A 23,242-nucleotide genomic window follows, 5' to 3' on the forward strand; every position below is an offset into this window, starting at 1 on the left:
GGAGGAAGTAGGAGAGGGGCTGGTGGGGGGGTTAGAGGGTGGGGGGAAGGACCATATGGAGCAGGTCCAGGTATTTGTGCAATGTTCTCTGGATGCAAGTGTTGTGCAGGTGAAATGGGTCCAGTTCTTGCAAGAATCACACTGAACTGAACCCTTTGTCTGTCGACTCAAAGTGATGGGTTTTGATCATGTTGGACATACGTATTTGTTGATGGGTCCCGGATTGCTGTCACTGTTACTGGCTAGGAGAAGTCTTTGAGAAATGACTGCCGGAGAGTCATTTCTCAATTTGGAAAAAACAGTGTTGTTGTGTGTGTTGTGTTGTGAGATGAGGTATTTGCCTGGGCGACCAAAACCACACCCAGGTCCTCGGGCCCTGTGAGGGGCCTTTGGGGTTTGTGGTGGTTTGGCCCTCATGCTGTCCTCCTCCTCTTCGACAGCCTCTGGAGGGTGGATCCATGACAAAGATGCCACTGCTTCAGGTCCTGTGGCAGGGTATGGGGGGTTGCTATGGTAACCATGCAAGTGCCTCGTCCGACAGGCCAAGTTCACAGACGTTTTAGTAATTTATGAATTATGTTTTATTTCATGTTTGCACCAAGAATCACTGTTTGTCTATCAGAGTGTGCTAGAATCTGTTTAAACCAAAATTTATCAAGTATAGTAATAATTGTCACCAAAATTTTGTGATACGAAATTACTATACTGTACAGTACAAACAAAATTGTGCTATGATGGCACCATTTGGTTAGTGGTGCACTGTTTGGTGATCGAGTAGCACCCATGCCTTGCACAGGGTAGGGCAGGTCTGTTGAGAGTTTACTAACTCCTCTGCACTTTATGAAATAACAGTGTACTGTACTCAAATGACAGTCTGCACGACCGCTGCTGTACGTACTATTTATAAAGTCTTTTTCTATTTGGATTCTTGTCCGATGGCCATTTTAGAGTTTTTCTTTGACTTTCATCACATTCACTGTAATATCAAACTTTAAAGCAATCTGCCTAATTTTATGTCTGTTTTTCTTGATGCTTGATACACTTTGGTAATACCACACTCTTTGGAGTTTTTCTGCAGGAACACCAGCTTGTAATTTAGCCAGAATTTTCACTTTGTTAGCAGTATGTAGTGTTACATGCTTCCTTTTGACACTTTAGTCTTTTCAGAGGCTCTGTTAGCATTAAGAGCCATGGTAAAGAGAATTCACTTTTGAAATGCAAGGGAAAAAACAATGAAAAAAAAATTGCTAAACTAGTTGATGATATGAATGCTTGTGCATGTTTAACCCCTTCATGCCGGGCTATTTATAATGCTGTTGTTCTCTCACTACGAGATTTTTCCAAAAATAGCCTGTTTTCAAACCTTTGTATCTTGGAAACTATAGCAGCTACGGAAACAAATTAAAGACCATATTACTCACCAACTCTTCTTGCGAATGAAAGTTTCCCCAGGTCTGTAGGTTGTTGCGTCAATGAGTAATGATGTGAGGAAAAGGACCAATTTTTGCCACGAGAACAGGATGTGTTTGTGCGTCTGCCCGCGGCCCTGACTATGGCTTTGCTCTCAACATGATAACTTGCCCATTACTGTACTAGATAAACTAGACACAGTGGTGTCCAAGGCATACCCTATGGCACTATCACTGAGTCCTTTCCTAGCAGTCCTTGGAAATAAGCTTGACAGGAGTGGAAGAGGCAAAAGTCCACATGAGGCGGGAACAGATTCGGACAAGAAGGGTTAGTTAAGAGAAGATGGTCTTACACCTGGCAAAGTCACAGAGACGACTAAGGTATGGTTGGCTTGGCTGGCAGGAGTCCCTCCGGGAGCCCTTGGTGATGAGATAAAGTGGTGGCCACTTCAAACTGTTGTGTGAAAATAAGTGCGGTTCTGACCGATACCCGGTGCCACCCGGCCACCAGTTTCTTGAGAGTTCCGAGTGATGCCCGGCGGTTAGGGGTTAACAAAGGCACCCTTGTTGCAACTAAGTGTGATCTGAGACTGAACAAATGTTGAATGCGTTCTGTCCCGCTGGTGAAAATGGTTTTAGAATGATTTTCAGTGCATTTTTAGAATGCCTATGTTTAAAATTTTGTCCAGATTAAAGGAAATTTGGACTAATGGGGTCCAGACCAAAGAGGTTCTACCGTATGTTATTATTTACATAGATTAATTTAAAGACGAGGTCGTACAAAGTCGATCAGTTGCCCCAGATATGTGTGAAATTTTCAGTTTTCCGGCCATATCAGCATTTTCAGACAAAGTTTTATGAGTTCCTTGACTTTTTTCTCACGTTAACCCATCCCGTCCGGGTGCCATGTATACATGTCCTCCCGGGGCCATCCAGGTGGCATGTATACGTGATCTAGTGTTTTGCGGCATTGGGTGAATATTCCACGGGTTATTTCCACCACATGCAGCCACTGGCAACCCTCCTGCATGCATCTGTGTTATGCTGTGATTACCTGCATACCGTTGTAATGGATAGACCTATACAAAAAGTTTTCCCTGTGTCTGGATCCTTGGCTGAGCGCCCGCAGCCGCTGACATAACACCAATGAAGTCCGAAGGCCAGAAAAGAAAAGGCCTTAGTGATAATGTGATAGGGAGAGAATTTGAGGTGACATTATCACAAATTGTGAGTGGAGAAAGTGACTCTTCCTCCCAGAAAAGTAACCGCCATAATGAGTGTCGATATTTATGCATCGTGTGAGGAGGGTGGAAGATGTGACTCCTCCACTGTGCGCCCTTCATTTTCCCCAGTACGTTCATCTGCTATTTCCGACGTTGGGCATGGTTCAGAGGGTATTGATGATCCTGGAGAGGGGGATATTGGCAAGGATAAGGAGATGGAAGAGGAGATAGGGAATGGAGAAAGGGAGGAGGGAGAGGGAAACAAGGTGTGTCAAAAACCATGCGCCACCCCTCTGTCTATCTATTTACGTGAATAATGGAAGCAGAAAGTTTGTTTCATGATGAAATCAGTGGCTCATTTTTCATTGAAAGTTTGGGTGTGTGTATGTTTGTTATGATGAAAAAGTACAAATCAGAGGAAAAAAATTGGTATAGTGGAAAATGTAGTGGAATGGAGAAAGGGAGGAGGGAGGGAGGGAGGAGGAAACGCGATGCCTCGTGCCACCGCTCTGTCCATTTACATGAATAATGAAAACAGAAAGTTTGGTTCATGATGAAATCAGTCCCTTATTTTTCACTGAAAATTTTCGTATGTATATTATTTTATTATGATGAAAAAGTTTAAATCACAGGAAAAAAAAATGTTATAGTAGAAAATACAGTATTTTCGATTATGGACAATACTTGTTTTATGTAGTAGTAGTAGTAGTTGTAGTAGTAGTGGTGGTATTTGTAGTAGTAGTAGTGGTCGTAGTAGTTGTACTAGTAGTTGTAGTAGGGGTAGTTGTAGTATTAGTACCGTAAAACACCCTAACTTCGGACAGTGCCCAAACTTCGGACATTTTGTGAAAAAATGTAATAATTCAAGTTTATTGGAAGAGAGTGCAATATTTGAAAAAAATAATGCTATGGGTAGGTAGCATAGTCTTCAAAGATTATTATGTATAAGTCCTATTAAACTAGCTTGAATATGTGTGGATGAAAAAAATTTATGAATCAAATGGAAAAAGAATCGGCATTTTTTTACCCCTGGGGGTAGGGGGGTTTTCAAGAATACTCCCCTAGTATCCCTGCTTGTTGTACGAGGCGACTAAAAGGGTTGGTGGTGGGTTAGTGCCCCACCCCGTAAAAAGAACAAACTAATAAAGCAAACAAAGCGCCTCGGACCCGGCCGGACCATACGTTGACAACTAAGGAACGGACGAAGGACATTCTTAGGGTGGGAACGTGGAATGTGAGAGGAGTGAATGATGAAGTGAAAGAGAGAGAGATTGTTCAGGTGCTTGAGGATGCAAAAGTGGATATATGTGGATTGACTGAAACTAAATGGAAAGGTGAAAGGGTGAGAGAATGGGAATATGGTTTAGGTATATGTGCGGGAGTCAATGAAAATGAGAGGGCAAGAGAGGGAGTATGTCTGATGATAAGCAAGAAGTGGAAGGAGAATATAAGAGAGTATGGAACAGTGGGTGCATGGATTGTATGGGTGAGGATGAAAGTAGGTATACAAGCGTGGGCGATTGTATGTGTGTATGCCCCGACAGAGGATCGAGTGGCAAGAGTGAAAGATGAGTTTTGGGCGAGTGTAGAAGCGTGTATGGACAAGTTTGAGAGGAGCGAGAGAGTGCTGTTGATTGGAGACATGAATGGCAAAGTTGGGAATGTACGAGTGGATGGAGTGGTTGGTCAGTGGGGTGTGCCAGCTGACGTAGATGGGAATGGAAGTGCTTTGGTGGACATCTGTGCTTGTAAGGGGTTGGCAATAGCCAACACCTACTATCGGCATAAGATGATCCACCGGTATACATGGAGAGTAATGAGGAGGATGGATGGTGAACTTGTTGAACGAAAGGCAATGATAGACTACGTGTGTGTGGATGAGCGAATGAGAAGACAAGTGTTGGATGCAAGAGTGTGGAGAGGGTGGGGGAATGGAGTCTCGGACCATCACTTAGTGATGGCCAAGGTAGAGCTGCAAAGAAAGTGGTTGAGGAGACGAAGGGGAAGACAGGAGGAAGCAACTCTTGTGAGAAGAGTGGAGAAATTGCAAGATAGTGAGAAAATGACAGAGTATAAGAGCATAGTGGAAGAAAGACTGGGAAGGTATGAGCTAGAGCATATGGAAGGGGTGGAAGATGTATGTAAGATATTCACGGAAGAGATAGGGGCAGCGTGTGAGGCGGTTTGTGGAGTGAGGAGGAGATGCAAGGGTGTGCAAGGGACAGCATGGTGGAATGATGAGGTGAAACGAGCTGTGGAACAAAAGAAGAAGGCATATAGTGAATGGTTAGCGAGTAGAGGTAGGGGAGAAGATGAGAGAGAGAAGAGAGAGGTATATGTGAGCAGGAGAAGGGACGTTAAGAGACTGGTGAAGGAGAGTAAAAAGAAAGTGGATGAGGAGTTTGGGAGGAATCTGAGTGTGAAATGGAGGGAGAGTAAGAAATTGTTTTGGAAGGAGGTAAAGAAAGTAAGGCAGTGTGAAAGGGGAAATAGTAGGGGAGTGAAAGATAGGAATAATAGATTGTTGGTGGAGAAAAGAGAGAAACTGAGGAGATGGAAGGAGCACTTTGAGGATTTGTTGAATGTGGAGAGTGAGAGCAGTGCGAGTATAAGTGGTTGGGGAATGGCTGGGAGAAAAAGAGATGAGAGGAGGGAGGAAGAGATCAGTAGGGCGGAAGTAGTGGAAGCGATGAAGAATATTAAGTTGGGAAAGGCCCCAGGAATTGATGGAGTGTGTGGTGAAATGCTTAGGTATGGGGGTGAGATTGTTGTGAATGGATATGGAAGTTGTGTAGATTGGCTTGGGAAGAGGGAAGGGTTCCAGAGGACTGGAAATCAGGTATAATTGTTCCTTTATACAAAGGAAAAGAGGAGAGAGAAGTATGTGGTAACCATAGGGGTATTTGCCTACTTAGTGTGACTGGTAAAATATATGGTAGAATACTCATTGATAGGGTTAGGCATATGACAGAGGAGCTAGTTGGAGAAGAACAAGGGGGATTTAGGAAGGGAAAAGGGTGTGTAGATCAGATATTTGTTCTAAGATGTTTAGTGGAGAAGTATCTAGAGAAGGGAAGGAAAGTGTATGCTGTCTTCATGGACTTGGAGAAAGCTTATGACAGAATAGATAGGCAAGGTATGTGGAAGGTATTAAGAATATATGGAGTGGAGGGGAAATTGTGAGTGCTGTGAAGAGTATGTACGTGGGAGCTAGGGTTACGGTGCGAGTGGATGGTGAGCTGAGTGAGTTCTTTGATCTCAATGTGGGACTGAAACAGGGTTGTGTGATGTCTCCATGGCTGTTTAATATATACTGTACTGTACATGGATGGGGTTGTAAAGGAGGTGCAGGGTAGGGCAGTGGATGTGGGGGTGGCTCTAATGAATGAGGGTGAGATTAAGAAGCTTCCGGTGTTGCTGTTTGCTGATGATACAGTACTTTTGAGTGAAGATGAATGGGAGTTGCAAGGTTTGGTGAATGAATTTGGGACAGTGTGTAGGAGGAGGAAGCTGAAATTTAATGTAAACAAAAGTAAAGTTATGGTGTTTGATAGGAATGAAGTCACAGTGTGTGCAGTGAGGTTGGATGGTGAGGATATGGAGAATGTGAGTGCGTTCAAGTACTTGGGTAGTGTAATGAGTAAGGATGGAACTTTGGGGGATGAAGTGCGTGAAAGGGTACAGCAGGGAAGGAAGGTCGTTGGTACACTGAAAGCAGTGATGAGAAATAGGGAGGTGAGTATGGAAGTTAAGAAGGCACTGCATGATAGTATTGTGATCCCTACCCTGACGTATGGAAGCAAGGCATGGACCTTGCAAGAGGGGAACAAGTCAAGAGTGAGAGCAGTGGAAATGAGTTACTTGAGAGGAGCATGTGGAGTGACGTGGAGGGACAGGTTGACGAATGAAGAAGTGAAGGAATGCTGTGGGGTGGATGTGGATGTGGTTGAGAAGATTAGGAGAAATACACTGAGGTGGTTTGGACATGTGAAGAGAATGGAGAATGAAAGACTGACTAAGAGGGTGTATGTAGGTGAGGTGGAGGGAGGGAGAGGGAGAGGTAGACCGAGGATGAGGTGGAGGGATGGAGTTGAGAGGTATATGAGGGAGGGGGGGGGTGAGTTGGGGGGAGGGTAGTCAAATGGTGGGTGACAGAGCTACTTGGAGGCGTTTTGTTTGCGGCCACCCTTTGCGGGATTAGGGCGTCGGGCTATAGATAGATAGATAGATAATCTTGCTATGACTGTTTTAATGAATATTTCTTTATTTTACTGAATAAATTCCTAACTTCGGACAGACAAATTACTGGAAAAATACAGACTATAGATTGTGTGTGTGTGTGTGTGTGTGTGTGTGTGTGTGTGTGTGTGTGGTTGTGTATGTATGTATGTATGTATATGCGCGTATGAGACCAAAGTGTGTAGCTCGTTAATGCATTCCCTGGTGCCTTCATAACATGTACCTGAGTGTGCATGTGTCTGTTGATTTGTGTGCATGGTAGTGGGTGTCATTAGAACCGGTAAGAAGTGTTTAACATTTTGTTATTTCAGTATGCATTTCTTGAGTCAGTAAGGTAGTTACTTGATAATTAAGTGAAGTTTTGTTTAAGAAGAAGAGGTCAGTTCCCCTTACAGTTTGGAATAAATGCAATGCATTTTTATATAATTTTTTCGTCTGAAAAAGTTGCTGAATAGTTCTTAATTATATTTATGGCCAGAATTCCTCACTACAATGTGATATGTTGCATCTTAATGTGATCTCAATTTATGAGCTGAAAAAAGAAGATATTTTTGGATACTTCTCTTTATATACGTATAACTTGGGCCACGAGTGCCCAATATTTTTTTTTACATTTTTTAAAAACTTCTAAAGTGTCCAATGTTTGGACAGTGTGTCCAGAGATAGGTGCTATTAACCATTCTCATATTTGAAGGATGTCCGAAGTTTGGAAGAGCTGTCCGAAGTTACAAAATTTGTTCTTAACTTTGGACACTTGAAAAAAAAAAAAAAAACGAGTTTAGCGTGGCTAATTTTTTTTATTATATGGATTCAGTAGATACTGTCCCTGGGTACTACATGACACTAACAGGGATAAAATTGCACCATTTTACACAGAGTTATTCATTAAAACACATAAAAAATTTCTGAAGTTAGGGTGTTTTACGGGCATAGTTGTAGTAGTGGTAGTTGTTGTAGTAGTAGTAGTAATAATTGTACAGTGCCCTTGCACAGTGAACGTATTCAGAGTAAACGATTCACCTAGTGAATGAGCAGGTGGTAATCAGGTCCACAAAAGCACAATGAATGAGTTGAACTCGAGTGAATTAAATCGGGAAAAAGAGCAGGCCATAACTGCCATCTTCCAATTTAAATGACCCTCCCCCCCAGTAGGCATTGCACAAGAGGCCAGATCTGAGCACCCTGTTGAGCAGAATCCAATGGAGGATGAAGATTTGCATATGTTGAAGATAAGTAAAATTCTAGTGGCAGTGGATGCTCTGAGAGGAGAGGTTAAGGCAAATGAAACCAGCTACCTTACGACACAGGAAGTTCTCTATGGGGTAGAAACCATTTTTCGTTATTACATTGAAACGCACAATACGGAAGTCAACATAAGAAAACAAACACTCATCACACGCAACTACCGAACTCAAGAACAACAGAAGCCAGTTGCTTCTACATCGTCTGCTACACATCCTGGGGAAGACGATGGTGATATGATGTCAGTGGTGTCATCTTTGGACTTTGAAGGTTTTATAGAAGTGAATGAGGTAGAGGCACATGGGGAAGTGGTTCAGTCAAGTGATGAGGGCGGGACTGGTGACGGGAACGAGGGGGTGGAAGGTGATGTGGAGTGGTCACACTAAATGTACCTCCCTGCCTTGTAACCATCTGCATTCAAGTCAATCAGGACTGCCATCTGCTCCACTTGAGGTAAATACCCATGTGTTTTATATTTTATATATCTGTACTGTATGTGTTTGAAATGTGCCCTTTAGTACATTTCTGTGGCTCAAAAAGTGGACTTTGAGGAAACGGTGCCACCTGTGTGCTATTTTTCTCATAAGATATGTTGTTCACAGTGAATGAGCTCGTCTGCTGCCCATAATCTCGTTCTTTGTGCAAGGGCAGTGTATTATTTGAAGTAGTTGTAATACCCAGACTTGTAGTTGCACAGCGACGCCAGAATTAAGCAACAGTGCAAGCCAAACTTACATCTGTGTGTGTGTGTGTGTGTGTGTGTGTGTGTGTGTGTGTGTGTGTTCTTACTTAATTGTATCTTTACAGGAATGAGTCAAGCTCGTACTGTCCCGTGTCTTAAACCATATTTATCGTACATATCCTTAAATTTGTGAATTGTTTTGGCACACACTATTTGATTCGGTAGTGCATTCCATTGATCAATTGCTCTGTTTGGGAAACTGAATTTCCTTACGTCTTTATCACCTCTCTTCTTATGCAGTTTTTTGCAGTGTCCTCTTGCTGATGCTTCTACATGTTAAGTAATCATTTATGTCTATTTTCTCCTTCCCTGATATGCATTTATATAGCATTATCATGTCACCTCTTTTCCTTTTCTCCTGTAGTGTTGGTAGATTCAGTTTATTTAGTCTTTCTTCGTAGCTTAGGTCCCTTAAGCTTGGTATCCATCTTGTAGTGGCCCTTTGAACTTTTTCAATCTTGTCTATGAACTTTTTGAGATGAGGACTCCAGACTACTGATGCATACTCCAGGGTTGGTCTAATGAATGATGTTATTATCCTTCTTAGCATGTCTTCATTTATGTATGTGAATGCTGTTTTCATATTTGCAAGCAGTGTATACATGTTCCGTACCTTCTCGCTGATGTGGTCAACAGGAGATAGTCTGTTATTGATAATCACACCTAGGTCCTTCTCTCTTTCTGATGTGTATAGGGTTTTATTTCCTAACGTATAATCCCAATCAGGTCTTTTTCCACTTTTACCAAACTTGATTACATGACACTTGTCCACATTGAATTCCATTTGCCATGTATTACTCCATTCATGAAGTTTATTTAATTCATCTTGTAGCTCTTTACAAGAGTCTGTGTTAGTAATTCTCCTTTGTATTTTTGCATCATCTGCAAACATTTTTAGATAGCTTTCATTTCCAGTGTTACTGTTTATATCATTTATATACACTAAAAACATGATTGGTGCCAGCACTGAACCCTGTGGTACTCCACTAGTCACTTCTTTCCATGATTAGTAGTTTCCTCTTAGTACTGTTCTCATTTCTCCTTTTATGAGAAAATCTTGTATCCAACAAAACAGTTTGCCTCGAATTCCTCCTTGATGGTACAGTTTCCATAAAAGTCTTTGGTGTGGTACTGTGTCAAATGCTTTCTTGAAATTTAAATAGATACTGTCCACCCATCCTTGTCTTTCCTGTATTGTGTTTGTTACTCTGTCATAGTAGCTCAACAGATTAGTAACACATGATTTTCCTTTTCTGAAACCAAACTGTCTTTCTGTTATCAGACTGTGTTCTTTTAGATGATTTACCCAAGCTTTTCTTATAAGCTTTTCTAATACCTTTCTTACAACACTGGTCAGTGATACTGGTTGGTAGTTGAGTGGATTTTGTCTATTTCCTTTCTTGAATAAGGGGACAATATTTGCTTTCTTCCAAATATCAGGTAGTTTACCTTGACTCAAGGATTTCTTGAAAATTAAAAATAATGGTTTACTTAACTCCTTTGCACATTCTCGTAGTACCCAAAATGAAATTTCATCAGGACCACTTGCTTTTCCTCTGTCTAATTTACTTAACTCCTCCTGTATTACTTTTTCTGATATTTGTACATCTGGTAGTATGTGTGGACATGCATGTTCCACATAGTCCCTCTCAAAAAATTTTTTCTTCTGTAAAAGCTAATTGGAAATTCTTATTTCCAATTATGTGTGTGTGTGTGTGTGTGTGTGTGTGTGTGTGTGTGTGTGTGTGTGAGAGAGAGAGAGAGAGAGAGAGAGCACACGAGTCTCTGCTTGTCATGCAGGGTGATGGTGAGGCAAGCAGGCAGTCGGCCTCATGGTCGTTGCTATGGTTGCTGGCAGTGGTGGGCATTAACACGTTAATCGTTAATCCGTTATTAACGAAGCTAATGATTTTATTAACGAGTTAAAGCATTAAATTGTTTCCAAACTTAACTGATTAGTGATAACTTGCGTTAACATTTCCATAGATCCGTTAATCTGTTAATTATGTCCGAAAACATGTCACTTTAGGTCAGAAATGCTTCGAATCGACATTTAAATTATCAAATTGATAGTGTCAAAGTTAGTGGTGAGTGACACCATGACTCAGAAATTGATACGAATTTTGTGTGTGTGTCAGATCTAAGTTCATATAAGTTATATGAACTTAGATCTGAAGTTGTGAACCATCTGTTATATGATATAACAGATGGTTCACAACTTCACACAGGTTTCATAATGGCATACTTTGATCATGTTGCTGGAGAAAAAAAAAAATAGCAGCTCATAAAAGTGGTGAAAAATCAAATAAATTCCCAAAATGAATATTTCTACTACTGGCATATCACTCATTATCAGAAAATTCCATACATACCATGCATGTACTGACATTGTACTCATTTATACTCGATACTGGAACATGGTATCGATTTTCGGTGTTTAAGCATAGTGTTGGTAGTATCGACTCTGAGCCAACAGAATTTTGGAGTTTGGACTGTGGAGGGATCATACTCATAGATTCAGTTTCATAGTGGTGGCGTATCAGTCCAGTATGTCTCAGTAGTCTGTAGTCAGCCAGGACAGAATGAATAGGCAGGAAAGTGAGGAAGCTGTTGTGGCTGGTGGTGGTTTCATGTGTAAAACTAACGGATTAACGGTTAACTTCCGTTAATTTTTGGCAGATTTAAGCCAGATTAACTGATTGACTTTAATGAAGCTAATTATCTGATTAACAGATTAGCGGATAACAAAGCTAACGTTTTTCATTAACCTGCCCACCACTGGTTACCGGCCTCCCAGCAAGTACAACCGATTATGGAAAATTTTTCACGTAAATTGTGTTTGTGGTGGATTTTGGTCTTTTGGAAGTGTTATTGAAGTGTTATTATTGTGGAGGGCTAGTCTAAACCATAGTTGTGTCACCAAACTTCTGCCATGCATACGGACACTGGCAAAAAAACAAGAAAAATTGCCCCCTTTCCCCACTCATTCACTCTCCCTACACTTTACGGACCATCTGATGCAGTCAGCTTGAAGTCGAAGGATTGGTGAGTATTATGACACCTTGTTTTTTAAATTTTTGGTTAAGTATTAACTGAGATATGAAGGTTTAAAAATAGACAATTTTCCTGATTTGTCTCGGGAATGCCTGGCCGTGGGAAGGGTTCGTGGGAAAATGTGCCAGACGGGATGGGTTAAGGCAGATTAAGTAAATTATACATCATTACTGGGGCAGTATGTTGATTTGGCGGAACTGAAAATGTCTCACGTATCTAGAGCCACCTGATAGACTTTGCAAGGTTATGTTTCTAAATGAATCAGTACAAATAATGATACATATACTGTACAGTACAGTATTTTATTTGACTAATTTAATCATCAGAAACGGTTATTGTAACCCTTATAATTAGAATTATTTAAAATACCCATTTAACCCGCCTATATGGTGGATGTGTGAGCACATGCTATTTGATATCGCACTGATTGATACACATAACTTATGGGGGAAAATTCATTTGGTGGATGAGTGACTCAAACTTTAGGGGTTAAACTTTTAAACACTGATAATTACCCTCATACAAAAGTAATAGTATACGTACACACGATCAAAAAAATATGGGTGCACATTTGGCCCGAAACAATTTGACGCCATGGACAATGGACTCTGGAAATGTTTGATTACTGTCCCCCATGTTGTCAAACATGTTTACATAAGTATTCGTAGATAGGTTTCATATTGACAGTTTATGGTTGATATTGTTACTGAAGCATATTCAGATAATAATTAATTTATTTTCCAGGGACTACACAATCTGTATTGATCATTTCAGATATCATCGTGCCCCTTCTGCACAATACTTTTTTGATCGTGTGTACACACACACACACACACACACACACACAGTGGGAGTCAGAGGTAGCAGACGTGTGACATCGGCACTCCGTACCGACCAGTACGGCCAGTGGCATTACGTAAATTAGTATCTTTATATGAGTCAAGCTCTACCAGGTTAGACTAAATGATTTTTTATTATTAAAAGAAAAAAAAAAAGTAAGAAGTTTAAACAAGACTTGCTCAACCAGAAAAGAGAACCAAGAGGCGAAAGAATGTGCTGTCAGCTGAGGTTTGTTTAGACTACAACTGCCCCAGGGAATGTACAGTAAGTACACTGTGCTTTTAGTGTTGCAAAATGGACACATACTTTAGTAAAGCAAATTTGGAAAAGAAAAGGGATAAAGAGAGAACCTGTAAGTGTTTGGGATAGATTAAAAGCATCTACTTGCCCGAGTGCCAGGGGGTTAACTCACCCTCTTGATGCCCACAGTGGGGGCGGAGGGACGTTGGTTACAAGATTCTGACAACGTGAGTTAACTTTTACCTGGTCGTGGTGTAGTGGTATGCTGCCTGGCTCTCACCTGAGAGTCCCGGGTTCGATTCCCGGCATATTGGTAATTTCTCTGAAAAGGGATAAAGGTAGAAAGCAAAATGATGATTTCTACCAAGAACTGGTTGAAGTGGAGACTCACAATAGACTGGTTGAACATGTACACAAACTAGAAATGGCTTTCAAAAATGAAATTGATGAAATAAAGAAGCAGATGCACTTGCAAAAGGAAGAAATAGAAAAACTAGGAAGGGAGGCCAACAAGAAAGACACAACCATCAGTGAACTAACAGTGGAACTGAGTACACTTAGGAAGAAAATGAGTGAAATGGCAAGTACAGTAGTCAATCACGAGTGTTATGGAAGAGTTCAAAAATGATACAGAGACAATTAGGCAAGCAAGCAGTCTGATAGACCAAAGCAGTGATACTGAGGAGAAGATAACACAGGTGAATGAAGCTGTGCAAAGCTACAAAAATGATGTGGAAACCACGTATGCTGAAATGGTGAAAGTAAAGAAAGACTTAGAAACAAGGGTGGAGGAAAAAAGCATTAAACAGGAAGTGAAAAGAATAATCCAGAACAATCGAAAGTTAGTCAGAGATTCAGTAGATATAAACAAATCTATAGTAATCACTGGTATAGAAGAGGAAGAAGTAAAAAACAAGATCACAAGAGACAAAAAGGAGATGACAAATGTAATGAGCTTACTAAGAAGTATCAGAGGAAATCTGTAGTAAAGACATAGAGGAACACAAAAGGTTAGGGAAATACGAGAAAAGCAAGACAAGACCTCTTAAGGTGACTTTCCAGAGGGTAAACACTGTGGAGGAGATACTAAAAAATGCAAAGAATCTTATGGAAAAAGAGGAGTTCAAAAATGTATGGATAAAAAGATGCCTAACACAAGAGGAACTGGAATTACTGAAAGAGAAGAGGGAGGAAGCAAAAACAAAAAATGAGGGAAGATCAGAAGAGGAGAAGAACAAATTTTTTTTACAAAGTAATAGGATTGCAGGTACGAAAGTGGTACACAAACAAGATGGAACATAAAGGAGTAAGGTAGTAAAACCATGTCATGACAAGTATATAAACAAGATGATAAAGTTGATGTACTCAAATGTGGATGGAATGGTATCTAAATTACTAGAGATGAATGATTATGTCAGAGAAAATGAACCACAAATAATATGCCTAACTGAAACAAAATGAACACCAAGGATATCCAATGACATACTAAACTTAGAGGAATACAATATATGGAGAAGAGACAGAAATTTAAAAAAGGGAGGAGGAATTATAATATTAACTATGAAAAATCTAAAAGTCAATGAAATAAAACTAGATATACCATCACAAGTAGAACTGATTGCAGTAGAGATCAACACATCTGAAGGTAAAGTAATTGTAGCCAATATGTACATGCCACCCAGATCAAACACATGGGAAAGAGACGAATATGAGGACCTGGCAGAGAGTACAATTCAGGGTTTAAGATCATTATTACATAGAATGGAAGAGAAATCGGAAAGAATTATACTAACTGGAGATTTTAACACAAATATAAATTGGAATACTCTAGATATAAATAGCCAAGAAAGCTGTTGGGACCAAAAGCTCCTGGATCTCGTGCAAGAGTTTTTCCTAATGCAACATGTGAGGGAAACCACCAGAAAAAGAGGACTTGATGTACCTTCAGTGCTAGATCTAATATTTACTAGGCAAGAAAATGATATTGACAGTTTAATATATCACCCTCCACTCGGCAAAAACGATCATGCAGTACTAAATTACAACTTCAGGATAGCATATGACTTAGTTAACAGCAATGAAAGTTACAAAAAGAGCCTAAACTATAAAAAGGGAAATTATCAAGACCTAAAGAAGTATTTCTTAGAAGTTGATTGGGAAAATAAGCTTAGAGGACAAGATTTAAATGCTGTATATAAAATATTCTGTGAATTTTATGAAATAGGAGTCCAGAAGTATGTCCCACAGCACAAAGAAGCAGATAAGAAAATACAGAAATGGTTCAATACAGAATAAGAGATTTGTTGTGGAATAGATACAGAAGACACAATAGTGAAAGGGTGTATAATAATTACAAACAGGCAAGAAACGATTATACAAGAATAAGGAGGGAAGCCCCAAAACAGTTTCAGGAGGATATAGTAAATAAAAGTAGTGATCAACCAAAGCTGTTATACAGCTACATCAGAAGCAAAACCAAAGTAAAAGATATATTACAATCCATTACGGACGAGGGAATCACTTATACGCAAGAGAAAGTTATTTGTGAAGCACTAAATAAGAATTTCCATTTAGTTTTTACAGAAGAAAAAAATTTTGAGAGGGACTATGTGGAACATGCATGTCCACACATACTACCAGATATACAAATATCAGAAAAAGTAATACAGGAGGAGTTAAGTAAATTAGACAGAGGAAAAGCAAGTGGTCCTGATGAAATTTCATGTTCGGTACTATGAGAATGTGCAAAGGAGTTAAGTAAACCATTATTTTTAATTTTCAAGAAATCCTTGAGTCAAGGTAAACTACCTGATATTTGGAAGAAAGCAAATATTGTCCCCTTATTCAAGAAAGGAAATAGACAAAATCCACTCAACTACCAACCAGTATCACTGACCAGTGTTGTAAGCAAGGTATTAGAAAAGCATATAAGAAAAGCTTGGGTAAATCATCTAGAAGAACACAGTATGATAACAGAAAGACAGTTTGGTTTCAGAAAAGGAAAATCATGTGTTACTAATCTGTTGAGCTACTATGACAGAGTAACAAACACAGTACAGGAAAGAGAAGGATGGGTGGACAGTATCTATTTAGATTTCAAGAATACTTTTGACACAGTACCACACCAAAGACTTTTATGAAAACTGTACCATCGAGGAGGAATCCGAGGCAAACTGTTTTGTTGGATGCAAGATTTTCTCATAAAAAGAGAAATGAGAACAGTACTAAGAGGAAACTACTCATCATGGAAAGAAGTGACTAGTGAAGTACCACAGGGTTCAGTGCTGGCACCAATCATGTTTTTAGTGTATATAGATGATATAAACAGTAACACTGGAAATGAAAGCTATCTGAATATGTTTGCAGATGATGCAAAAATACAAAGGAGAATTACTAACACAGACTCTTGTAAAGAGCTACAAGAAGAATTAAATAAACTTCATGAATGGAGTAATACATGGCAAATGGAATTCAATGTGGACAAGTGTCATGTAATCAAGTTTGGTAAAAGTGGAAAAAGACCTGATTGGGATGATAAGTTAGGAAATAAAACCCTATACACATCAGAAAGAGAGAAGGACCTACTGTAGGTGTGATTATTAATAACAGACTATCTCTGGCTGACCACATTAGCGAGAAGGTACTGAACATGTATACACTGCTTGCAAATATGAGAATAGCATTCACATACATAAATGAAGACATGCTAAGAAGGATAATAACATCATTCATTAGACCAACCCTGGAATATGCATCAGTAGTCTGGAGTCCTTATCTCAAAAAACACATAGACAAGATTGAAAAAGTTCAAAGGGCCGCTACAAGATGGATACCAAGCTTAAGGGACCTAAGCTACGAAGAAAGACTAAATAAACTGAATCTGCCAACACTACAGGAGAGAAAGAAAAGAGGTGACATGATAATGCTATATAAGTGCATATCAGGGAAGGAGAAAATAGACATAAATGATTACTTAACATATGGAGAAGCATCAGCAAGAGGACACTGCAAAAAACTGCATAAGAAGAGAGGTGATAAAGACGTAAGGAAATTCAGTTTCCCAAACAGAGCAATTGATCAATGGAATGCACTGCCGAATGAAATAGTGTGTGCCAAAACAATTCACAAATTTAAGGATATGTACAATAAATATGGTTTAAGACGTGGGACAGTACGAGCTTGACTCATTCCTGTAAAGATACAATTAGGTAAGAACAATTAGGTTAGGTAAGAACACACACACACACACACACACACACACACACACACACACACACACACGTGTACATATACCCTTTATGAACCGGTCTAAACTGGTTTGCTTCCTGTCTATCTGTCTGTCTGTCACACACACGTGTACATATACCCTTTATGAACCGGTCTAAACTGGTTTGCTTCCTGTCTATCTGTCTGTCTGTCTCTGTCTGTCTGTCTGTCTCTCTCTCTCTCTCTCTCTCTCTCTCTCATAAATTGGGGGGCACGGTGGCTCAGTGGTAGAGCATCAAGCTCATAATTGGGGGATTGCGAGTTCAATTCTTGCCTGGGACTGCCATGCCAGGAGTGGTAGCGCACTCCTGTAACCTAGCAGGGCTATATGATCCAATATAAGGTCTAGCTCGGGGAATGCCATTTCTCCCATTTCTCTCTCGTAAATAATAGGAAGTAATTCATCCATCATCCACTCCTACATTGCCCCATGAGGAGCGTAGGAGCCTAGGGCTAGACAGTTGGTCCCGACATTTAAGATGAGAGTGACCAGCCTCACTCATCCTTGAGTGGCATCACATGAGCAATCAACCCCAACCACCCCTTGGATATAAACCTTCACCAGCTCAGTCCGATTGGAGTGCAATAATTACCCACTAAACCACCAGGTACCAAAATTTGGTTATATGGTTACCACCCAGCATAGTAAATGGTTTCCTGGTGTACAGGAAACCATTTGGCTTGTCACTCAGTGTAGAGTCACCCAAAGACTGAAGGAAAGAATGAAGGAAAGAAAGACAGAAGTGGGAGTGTAAAGTTACCTGTAGGTAGAAGGGTGATGAAAATATGAAGGAAGAAAGACAGAAGAGGATGGAAGTAAAGAAGGATGGAGGAGAGGAAAGGACAGACACCTGAGAGCAGCACTACATCGAGTGAGTGGATGATGAGCACCCCCACCTACCACAAATAGGAAGTAATACGCACCCAAATTGCACTGAAATCTTACGAGAATGGCTGAAAGTGTATATTGTGAATTGTTGTGATAAAATACAAGTGATTTAGTTATATTTTTGCGATAATTTCAAAGAAGTCATATGCTAAGCACATTAGCTAGCGGATATTTTTGCAGTTGCAAACTGTGTAGCTATGCTGTGAAATGACTCATGGCATTATATCAATAAGTTTTATGAAAGTAAGTGCTAATAAAAGTCATTCATGAAGTTTGATAAAGTTTGTAATGATTTTCCTCACATCTCTACTGTTTCGTTAAAGTCTAGCGTAAACACTGTGGAATGTCGTAATAAAATCATACAAGCCTGCCTAGAAGTGTTTAATTTTTATTATTAGTATAAAAGAAATTTTGTGGTGTGGTGGAAATTTCTGCCTCACTGGGCTTTTTCCTGTGTCAGATGGTCAAAACACACCTTGGATTCTCTCAAATCGTTCTTCGGGCATGGAGTGCCTATGGACATGCAGTTTGTTGCAAACGATAGTAGAAAGATTGATATTTTACCAACAAAAATTTTAGCACTGAAGATTAAGGATAAGTGGGTTAAAATAAGTTGAAAACACAATTTTTTTCCTATTTCTCTGCACTGCACATTCACTGGCTTGTTGTCACGGCCGCTGCAGCCAAAGGGTTAAGGCATCTGCAGCAGCCAAGATTCGGCTGACCTGCATCTTGGAGAGCTCTCGTGGTGTTTATGGTGTTGCTGGCATCGGTGTAACCTCCTCTTGTCTCACTTCCTGTAATGCATCGTCGATAGATGCTGCTGTAATCACATCATCTGCTGAGGTAGCTTCACCATTATTGTTAATTTCAGATGTTGTGGATGTTAAGAGACAGCTCGCACTATTTGAGAATCGTGCTATTTGATCACACGCTAATTGGGACTGAGGTGTACATCGTTACCAGTGAATGCACTCTGACAACCAATCAGCTGTCAGCTTTCAAAAGCTTAAAGATCTCTTCTCATATGAGTTCGAGTACGCTTTTGTGTTATGGAATGTATGAAGAAAAATGGTGATATGATACGGATGTGTAGGAAGGATAAGTAACCTGGAGAATGTTTGAAACTGAGGTTGGTTTGCCATAAGTGGGTGATATTGATTGAGAGGGAAAAAACTCCAGCATCATTGGAGAAAATGATGAGAGCATTTTGTAGATGAAAGACTTAGGAATGGAAAATGAATGAATGAGAGAGCCAGAGAGATGTGTACATCCAGAACAACTTGGAGAATTCAGTCATAACCATCCTCAGAATACACTCAGTGGGAGAATTCCTGAAAGGTACTTAGGTTCAGCTTGAATGATTGAGAAAAATGAATGAATATTAATTACAGCAAAATTTTCAGGCTACCAGCATGATAGTGGCTGGGCTAGGCCTGGCAGTGGTTGGCTTTGGTACACGGTATGTGCTCCGCACCATGCCAACTCTTGGGAAAAAGATGGCAGAAGCAGTCAGTAATATGCCCAAGCTGGATGGTAAGGTATGTCAGCTGGGATTATAACCCAGTACTTTATATTCATTGATATTTACTTAGTATAAGATTTTACTCTACTTGATTTTACAGATGAATCATAGAAGGTTTTTATTTATGTATTTTTTTCCCCCCTTTATATTGTGGTCGCAAAGACTTTCTGGAAGCAAACCATCAACCGTTTTTTAGGAATTCCATGAAACGGGGGGGGGGGGGTGACCATCTCAACACAGTCACTAGGTTGAGGAGAGAGGTATACAGACTGCATCATGCATAAAAAAATAGAGTAATCCATCTCTAAAGTTTTGTAAAATAGAGAACATTTAAACACTGTGGATTAATAAGGATAGTCTTTATTAGCTACTTTACATAGCCAACTCCCACACACAGCACAGGGGAAGAAATACATTTCTTCAGTCATAGTGGAAGGTGGCATGGGAATTAAAAACTAGCTTGAAAATCTTTCTGATGGAAAACCCAGCCAGGCATCCTCATTAACCTGTGGGTTGCGCAGTTACCTTTTTTTTATCCCACCCCATGGTGTGCCAAAAAAAAAAAAATTACTTTTTGTTTCTTATGAACTTGAAGATAAACATCCAGGGCATCATCTGGTGAAAAAAAAAGATATCTCTCTCTCCGTCTTTGTGTAGCGCCATGCGTAAGTTTGCATAGGGGTGGAGTAGGGAAAAAATAAAAAAAAATAATTGTTTAGTTTTTGTTTATTTTAAACTTGATAAACATCCAGGGCATCACCTGGTATAAAAAAAAAAAAAATCTCTTTCTCTCTGTCTTTGCATAGCTCTTTGCTAAGTTTGCTTAGGGATGGAGTACAGTCACTACTCGTTTTACGATGGGGTTACATCAGGTCATATCTTATCATATACTGTACTGATTTTATCGTAAATCGGGAGATTGAAACACATCATAAAAGCGGGGTTACGTCAGCTCAGCTTCCCAAAGTCACCTAACCAAGACTGAACCATAAATGACAATCCACCTTCATTCCTTCCTGTGTTGGTCCAAGTCGTCACCAAGTCATCCCCCCCGAGGCTGGGGGACGGCCTATGCTTACAGGCACTAGTGGTCAGCCTCTGAGTCAGACAGAAACAGGTTAGGGGGAGGGAAATCAGGCCCATATGTGCACAAACCATAGCACTGGGCCCCATACCTGCACCAACTATAGCACTGGGGTCTACACTGGCACTGACCTTGCCACTGGGCACATAAATCCACAGTACTGCACAGCAATTCACCAAAAGAAACACTATCACACCAGTACAGGCAGAGTTGCTCACGTATAGTAAATCGTTGCAACAACACAATACAGTACAGTAATCATACTTGCGTAAAGTTGGCCTGGTGCTACACGATGTCTACTGTAGTACGATGTTTGGCTGAGAGGTGACTATAATGGGGCCACACATGGACAAGTTGAAAAGACATGGCTTTGAAGGGTTGGTGGGACCTGAACCATAACAATGCGCTGCATGCCGGGGCCTCCATCGTGCCTGAGACAAGCGACAGTCACCTTGCATGTGCCTGGCGCTTTCCGATGGCAAAATCATTATAGCGGGAAATTTATTGTAAATTGGATTTTGGGGTGGAACTTTTTTATTATAATTGTAGCGAATGATCGTAAACAGAATCAATGTAAAACGAGTAGTGATTGTAGTGAGTAGTGATGCACAGCCACTGGAAGTATAGCACAGCCTGAGCTGTGGCTCGCAACTTGGTGCTTCCCAGTCTGAGCTGTGGCTTGCAATCCACAGGTTAAATCGCTATCTGTCTGTCTATCTGTCTATAGCCAGGTGCCATAATGTCATAAAGAGTGGCTGTTTGACTTTGAATTAGTTGTTTTACGAAGAGGGACACTAACCCTCCGCCAACCCACTTGTTGACACATAGGGAGCACGTATGGGTTGGTTATATGGTTACCACCTATCATTGTAAATGGTTTCCTAGCATATAGGAAACCACAAAGCTTGTCACTTGATGTAAAGCACCAGAAAAGGAAACAAGATTAATAAAAAAGTGACAGGGAGGATGGGAGAAATAGGAAGAGAGGAGGGCAGAAACAGAAAAAGAAAAAGATTGGTAAAGGCAAAGGAAGAAGTAGGCAGCACTACTTCAAGGGAGTGGATGATGGTCTCCACCACCTACCACAAGTAAAACCACTCTTGGAGGAAAATACACTTTAGGCTGTGCTCAAGCACTGGCATAGGCCTAGTTTGCTGTCTCGCTATGGAGGGATGTGTGTGTGTGTGTGTGTGTGTGTGTGTGTGTGTGTGTGTGTGTGTGTAATTCACCGGGTCAGTCAGGATCACCTGATGGTCGTGATCGTCAGCTTTTTACCCTCCCGGAAGGGAGCTGAGAGCTCATATAGTCCTTTCTAAGGGCAAGGCTGTGACCTTCACACACGCACACACCCATCCCCTTGCTCTAGGGGGACAGTAACCACCCACTTCGTCAGTGAAACTTTTCACAGCCTGAGCGAGGCACGAACTCCCATCTACCAGATGGCAAGCGAGAACGTTACCACTGCACCAGCGAGGGTGTGTGTGTGTGTGTGTGTGTGTGTGTGTGTGTGTGTGTGTGTGTGTGTGTGTGTTCTTACCTAATTGTATCTTTACAGGAATGAGTCAAACTCATATTATCCCGTGTATTAAACCATTTTTATCATACATGTCTTTATGAATAGTTTTGGCACACATTATTTCATTCAGTAGTGTATTCCACTGATCAGTTGCCCTATTTGGGAAGCTGAATTTCCTTACGTGTTTATCACCCCTCTTTTTATGCAGTTTTTTGCAGTGTCCTTTTGCTGATGCTTCCCCATCGGTTATGTACTCATTGATGTGTATTTTCTCCTTCCCTGTGGTGCATTTATGTAGCATAATCATGTCTCCTCTTTTCCATCTATCTTGTAATGTCGGTAGGTTCAGTTTTTCTAGTCTCTCTTCATAGTTTAAATCCCTTAAGCTTGGCACCCATCATGTAGCTGCCCTTTGTACTTTTTCATTCTTATGTGTTTTTTGAGCTGTGGATTCCAGACTACTGTGTATTCCAGGGCTGGCATGATGAATGGTGTTATCTTTCTCAGCATGTCTTTATTTATCCCCTTAACCGTGGGGCGTCACGTTCGTGATGCTCGGGTGCAATGGATCATACTGCGGGGCGTCACTTTTGCGATTCTGCGTTATTTTGAATTCGCCCGGGCTTTCATGTGGTTGCTTGTATCATCTGTCAGTACTGCCAGTGTCTAAAAATAGTCAGTGCTGCTATTGTCATCTGTACTCCCATCCATTGTTGACAATTTAGCCATTTCTCCCCGTTCTCGACTCCTCTCTATACCTCCCCTCCATTACCCTCTCCTCCTGCCTGCCCCAGCTGCACTGCGCTAGGCAAATCTTGCCTGGATTTTTCCACTCATTTCATCCATTGGAATAAGCCCTATGCCTTATTCTTATACAAAATAATATATATAAAAAAGAAAAAAAGTAATTGATAGTGCCATACACCTATCTATCTATCTATTGCCAGACGCCTCAATCCCGTTTGGGGTGGCC

At 40.6% G+C, this 23,242-nt stretch overlaps 1 protein-coding gene across 1 annotated transcript in view; it reads left to right on the plus strand.

Moving 5' to 3' along the window:
* The window catches only part of LOC145389610 (mitochondrial import inner membrane translocase subunit TIM14-like), a 185,948-nt gene that overhangs the window by 37,040 nt on the left and 125,666 nt on the right, over positions 1 to 23,242 (plus strand). The window contains exon 3 of the mRNA XM_080264855.1: positions 19,551 to 19,685. Coding sequence (XP_080120981.1) covers positions 19,551 to 19,685 — 135 coding nt within the window. The remainder of the gene's footprint in view (positions 1 to 19,550; positions 19,686 to 23,242) is intronic.

The sequence above is a fragment of the Coenobita brevimanus genome, chromosome 14 (assembly GCF_032717465.1).
Source record: "Coenobita brevimanus isolate Jiangsu-jjx chromosome 14, ASM3271746v2, whole genome shotgun sequence".
In the NCBI taxonomy this organism is placed as follows: Eukaryota; Metazoa; Arthropoda; class Malacostraca; order Decapoda; family Coenobitidae; genus Coenobita; species Coenobita brevimanus.